The sequence below is a fragment of the Arachis ipaensis genome, chromosome B08, assembly GCF_000816755.2.
Source record: "Arachis ipaensis cultivar K30076 chromosome B08, Araip1.1, whole genome shotgun sequence".
NCBI lineage: Eukaryota > Viridiplantae > Streptophyta > Magnoliopsida > Fabales > Fabaceae > Arachis > Arachis ipaensis.
The window spans coordinates 19,243,475-19,249,048 of NC_029792.2; the positions used below are offsets into that span (position 1 = coordinate 19,243,475).

At 36.4% G+C, this 5,574-nt stretch overlaps 1 protein-coding gene across 1 annotated transcript; it reads right to left on the bottom strand.

Moving 5' to 3' along the window:
- Window positions 2,337-4,144, bottom strand: LOC107610690. Its single transcript, XM_016312701.1, has 3 exons — window positions 3,841-4,144; window positions 2,769-3,757; window positions 2,337-2,660 (listed from the first exon to the last, which is right to left on the bottom strand). Exons 1-3 carry the CDS (start codon window positions 4,142-4,144, stop codon window positions 2,337-2,339), a joined length of 1,617 nt encoding a protein of 538 aa, XP_016168187.1.

Below are 5,574 nucleotides of genomic sequence, written 5' to 3' on the forward strand. Positions count from 1 at the left end.
CATTTTCTTACCCATTCCATATCTAAACATAAAATAAACATGTTGACTCAAATTCATTCTATACCTCTCTTTTTTGGATCATCACTCTATACTTGATTAATGGATGAAAAAATTCGTGGGACGGATCTGCTCGATTTACTATTCCTATGAATTCAATAATTAATTAAAGAGAAAGTATGGAAAACAATGATTTTAGTATACAAGGTATATAATAGGATTAAAAAAAGATAAAATTAAAATTAAAAATAAGATCATTAATTATTTAATTTTAAATTTTAAATTTTAAAAAATTAGGATTAGCATTTAAATTCATTCAAACTACATACGGCTATTCCTAATCTCATCGTAACCTCCAATACACGTCTAAAACTCGCCGCCATCTTCTCTGGTCCTCACATCACGCTGCTGCACTCCCCGTCGGCCATACCGATGCCGCCGCAGCCTCCCACCGACATTGCCTCCACCTCTGTCGGTCAACCCAACGCGCCTCGTCCTCTGCCGCTGTTTTCGCGCCACTCTTCTAGCAGCCATAATCGCAGATGGCAAGTCCTACCTCCCCGTCGCGTGTCTGTTGTGCCAGGCTTGTCTCTCTTACATGCGCCCTTGCAACCCCAGGCCGACTGTGCCACCGACGCCGCGATGGGTTCCTGCATATGCGGCCAAAAGCTCAATGACGCCGTTGTTTGAATTAATCGTGTGAGTATGGTAGATGTGACGCACGCGTGTTTGAAGGCAATATCAAATCAAACACTTAATTGCTTACTTTTGATTCTCACTCGTGTCTCTTCCTCTGTTCAAGCTTTTTTTTTTCATTTTTTGTTTCTCCAGTTGTATGGTTACATCAAATCATAAGACTCATATATCAAATTATACATTTTTTTTAATAAAAATTAAATTATTGGATGATCATAGTTGCTTCTTTTGTTTATTCATCTCCTTCTTCTTTTATTTTAATTGTCAATTTAGGATGGCATTTTAATAGGTATGCAGATGGTTATTTTAATTTTTATGTAGATGATTATTTTAATTGGATTAGATTTATTTATATATAATTAAAATATGTTGGATGCTCAATTTATTAGGTATGCGGATGATTATTTTTATTCTTGAATGGATAGTTATTTTTACTAAGGGTGAGTGGCGTGTGGCAAGCCAAGCAGTGAAGTGGAATGATTATTGATGAAGGCGGGGTGGCCACCAATTGAAAAAGAAGAGAGTATTAGAGTGAAATGGTTTAGTAAATTAGGATTTCGGATGGTTATTTTTTTGAAATAACTAACTTAATTTTTAAAAAATTTAAAATTTGATATAAAATAATTGAATAAAAATTTTTAAATTTAAATAATTTGTGGAGTAATTTTTATTATTTATTTCTATTAGACTAAATAACTAATTTATTATACACATTGTCAAAATTTTTTATTATCTCCTTAACAGCAGAAATTAATTTGATTATGGAGAGAATAATGGTGATAACTTTGATTATGGATGCATGGTGAGTTTTTCATCAATGTGGACCTGGGAATTCAGATACCTGCAAAACGCAGGTAACGTTTTGCAGTGGCCAAAAAAATAAAAATCTACAGACCTGCAAAACGTAGGCTGCGATTGGACTAAGCAACAAAACCAGGGTCCAAAACATGGCCTGCATACTGAGAGGGACAGTGTTGACCAGCATAGAGCTAAGCGAAACGCAGGTTGCGTTTGTCAGCCCTGCACAGCCAAACGTGGGTTGCGTTTTGCAGCGTTCCTAGCTGCATGCGCGCCACATGTTGGAGAAAGCTGTTGGCGCGGTGTTTAAAATGCAAAACACAGGGGGAGAGTTACTGAAGAGTAAGTGTTATGTGAGGGAGTTACTGGAGTGAAGAGTGAAGAGTGAAGAGTGTTGTTGTGTGAAGAAGATTGTGGGAGGAAGAAGAAGAGTGAAAAGCTTAGCTCCATTTGGTTATTAAATAAAAAATGGTTCAAAATTTTACTAAACCTGAAGATCACATTATTGAGTACTTAGATCATTCTTAATGGGTAAGTAATTTTTTTTTTAATTTTATGAGAATAATGTTTAATAAGAATAATGTTTATGAGTACTTGATCATATAATACTGTTTAAATTTTATGAGTACTTGGATCATATAATACTGTTTAATAAGAATAATGTTAACGTTATGTTTTTGTAATGAAAAATAAATAATATTTTATTATTATTATTATTATTATTATTATTATTATTATTATTATTATTATTATTATAGAAATGTATAATATTTATTATTATGTTGTGATAATAAATGGTAAATAAATATTATTTAGTTGCCGTTTTGATATTATTATTATTATTATTAACGTCGGAAGTTTTCTTTAACTCTCTTCATTGCAAATTCTGAATACGTGAATTCGTTGCGGAGACGTTCATGAGCCTTGGTACTCTTCCGAGTAAACAACTCATTCAGCCGATAGAAAGTTGACCGGACAAGGGCAGTCACAGGAAGGTTGCGTGCACCCTTCAGGACAGAATTTATGCACTCTACCAAGTTTGTCGTCATATGTCCCCAATGATGACCACCATCGAATGCCAACACCCATCTCTCAACACCGATCTCATCGCACCATTGAGTATATGCCTTACCCCGCTCTTTAAGCCTTTGGTAGTTTTTGTTGTACTCCTACTCCATTCTAGAATAACCTGTAGAACAAACCATTTAATCATAAGCAGATGCCACAAATTTACTATAAATAGAGCCATAACAGCGAGTTGAAATACATGTGTTCACCACGAGTTTATACAAATATGGAGCCTTGAACCTCCTTAAGAAGTTGAACCCGATGTGCCTGATGCAGTACATGTGCCACGCCCTTGGTGGTGACCATGCACCATTACTGCGAGCTATTGCAGCGTCGATGGAGGTATGGCGGTCAGAAATAATACCCACACCATCAATGGTAACAACATATCGCCGCAAGTTAGTTAGGAAAAACTCCCATGCGTCTGCTGTCTCGCCCTCGACAATCACAAATGCAATAGGCACAATGTTTTGATTCCCATCTTGTGCAACCGCTACCAGAAGTGCACCTTTATATTTTTTGTACAGGTGCGTGCCATCAACCTGTACCAGTGGCTTGCAGTGTCTGAATGCTACAATACACGGATAGAAGCTCCAAAAAACGCGGTGCAGAACTCTTACACCCTGAATCTCCTCACTCTTACGATAAACGGGGAGTGTTTTAATTTGAACACGAGACCTTGGCATCTTCACTGTCATTGCTTTCAACCATACTGGCAAAGTCTGGTAAGAAACTTCCCAATCACCAAAAACTTTTGCGACAGCTTTTTGCTTTGCCAACCAAGCCTTGCGGTAACTCACAGTGTAGTTGAACCTACCTTGGACTTCTGCAATAACAGATTTCACCTTTATCGCGGGGTCTGCTTCGACCAACGGCCTAATGGCATATGCAATTGTGTTCGAGTCCAACTTGGCATGATCTTGTGAAATCGTGCCCATGGTGCACGTGTGCTTGCCATTGTATCTCCTGATCTCCCAACAAGCTTTTTTTCGAATCAAGCTAGCTTGGATAAGCCAGTCGCACCCTGCACCATACCCTTTGCATTTCGCATAGAATGTCTGCGGCTCAGACTCATACACAGTGTAATCAACTCCTCTAAAGATGGTATAGCTTTTGATTGCAGATATCACCGACTCTCTCGAACCAAATTCCATTCCGACCCTAAACTCGCCATCTTCCTTCGCAGCGTTGCCTTCACCTACGACATGCGCACCACCATCAGTCAGACAAGGAAAATAAAATAAGCACTATAGAAAACTTGAGTTAATAATCATAACATACTCGTATTCGCATACTCAGGAAATTCCGGGGCATGCATGGCTTCGAGATCTAGAGTCCGCATAAAAGACGGAACACCAAACGGGTGCTGGCTTACAATCGCATTTGCTTCATTTTGCACCGCCGGATTGCCTGCCAAGTCTCCATCATCGTTTTCGTCATCGACTTCATAGTTAGCTTCGAATTCCTCTTCACTGTCATTATTATCTTCTTCCCAATCTATATCCCCGACCTCATCAACATTGACCTCCTCCCCGACCGCACCCAACTCTGACTGCTGTTCGAACTCAATGTATAGCTCTATCATCGGCACATGAAATCGGGTTTGTTGATAAATACATAACATCTGCTACATACTGGCATCGTCAGTGATGGGCATCATTTGAAACTGTATCAGCCCACCAAATACTTGTACAGGATTCCTGTATAAAATATTGCTCACCCTTTTTGAAATGTGGCTTTGAATGTTATTACAAAGTCCATTTTGCAACTCTACAAAACTCATGGTACATGGAATAGCAAATGACAACGGACATTCACAAACAAAAGTTACTCCCTCATGTGTGTTTGGTATAACCTCGTTGTTATAATATACTCGCAAATTTGCAATATTTTCCATAACTGCAACCTCACCTAATCCGATTTTTTTGACACACCTGACTGCCAAAAAAATTCAGCACTACGACATATGTGTAAGAAAGAAGAATACAATGAGTAGAAATGGAGTAAAGCAAGCTGAATGAGAGTGTTGTTTCGTATTTATAGGTCGAATCCGTGTTTAAAATATTTTTTTAAAACAAAACGCAACATGCGTTTTTAGTTTCTCCAAAAAAAAGGCTGACAGCCCATAAAACGCACCCTGCATTTATGAAAAGCTGACACCAAAAAATAAAATACAAGATGCGTTTTGTTTATTCAAAAAAAAAGTTTTTTATGCCCCCATCAAAACGTAGCCTACGATTATGTTAAAAAGAAATTTAAAAAAAAAATTAAAACATTTTGAAAAACCAAAACGCATGTTGCGTTTGTCTTTTTCCCTCAAAAGAATAAATAAATAAAAACAAAGCTAAATGTAACCCATATTTTGAGTAACTTTCATAGCAGGAGAAATATTGGTCATGCATCCATTTTATTGAAACACCAATACTAAACCCATAATGAATAAAATGAGCCCTTTAACAGATTCTTAATTAAAATAGCGAAAAAGCGAACGTTATAAACTTATAATAAATATAATACATAATTACATTATACCCAACAAAAGTAGGGCATGTCCATTTTAAGATTTTGCATGTATATATGCACGTTCACTTGTCACTTTTTGCAGGTGTGATCAGTCGTGTCATTATCGCTTGTCTCCTTGAAGTGTGTACTGTACAATAAGGTACATATGGTACGTTTTGAAGGCGCTATTATTTCCCCAAAAGTAAATCAATTTGGAAAATATTTGATTCAACAATTTATACGAATAAGGTAGGTTTGCTTAATCATGCCAGTAGAAAATGTTCGTGCGATGCGTAGTGCTCAGTATATATATCAAGGATCCGAGAATCGGATCGCTCTATAAATCGGCCGAGTAAATGATTTAATGGTTCGATAATCTAGTTAGAATTAAATTGTGATTAATCAGTTTAATTAAATATACAATAAAATTATAAAAAAATTAATATATAATTTTAAATATTTAATTTAATATTTTTTAAATTAATAAAAAATTAAAATTTAATAATTTCACAC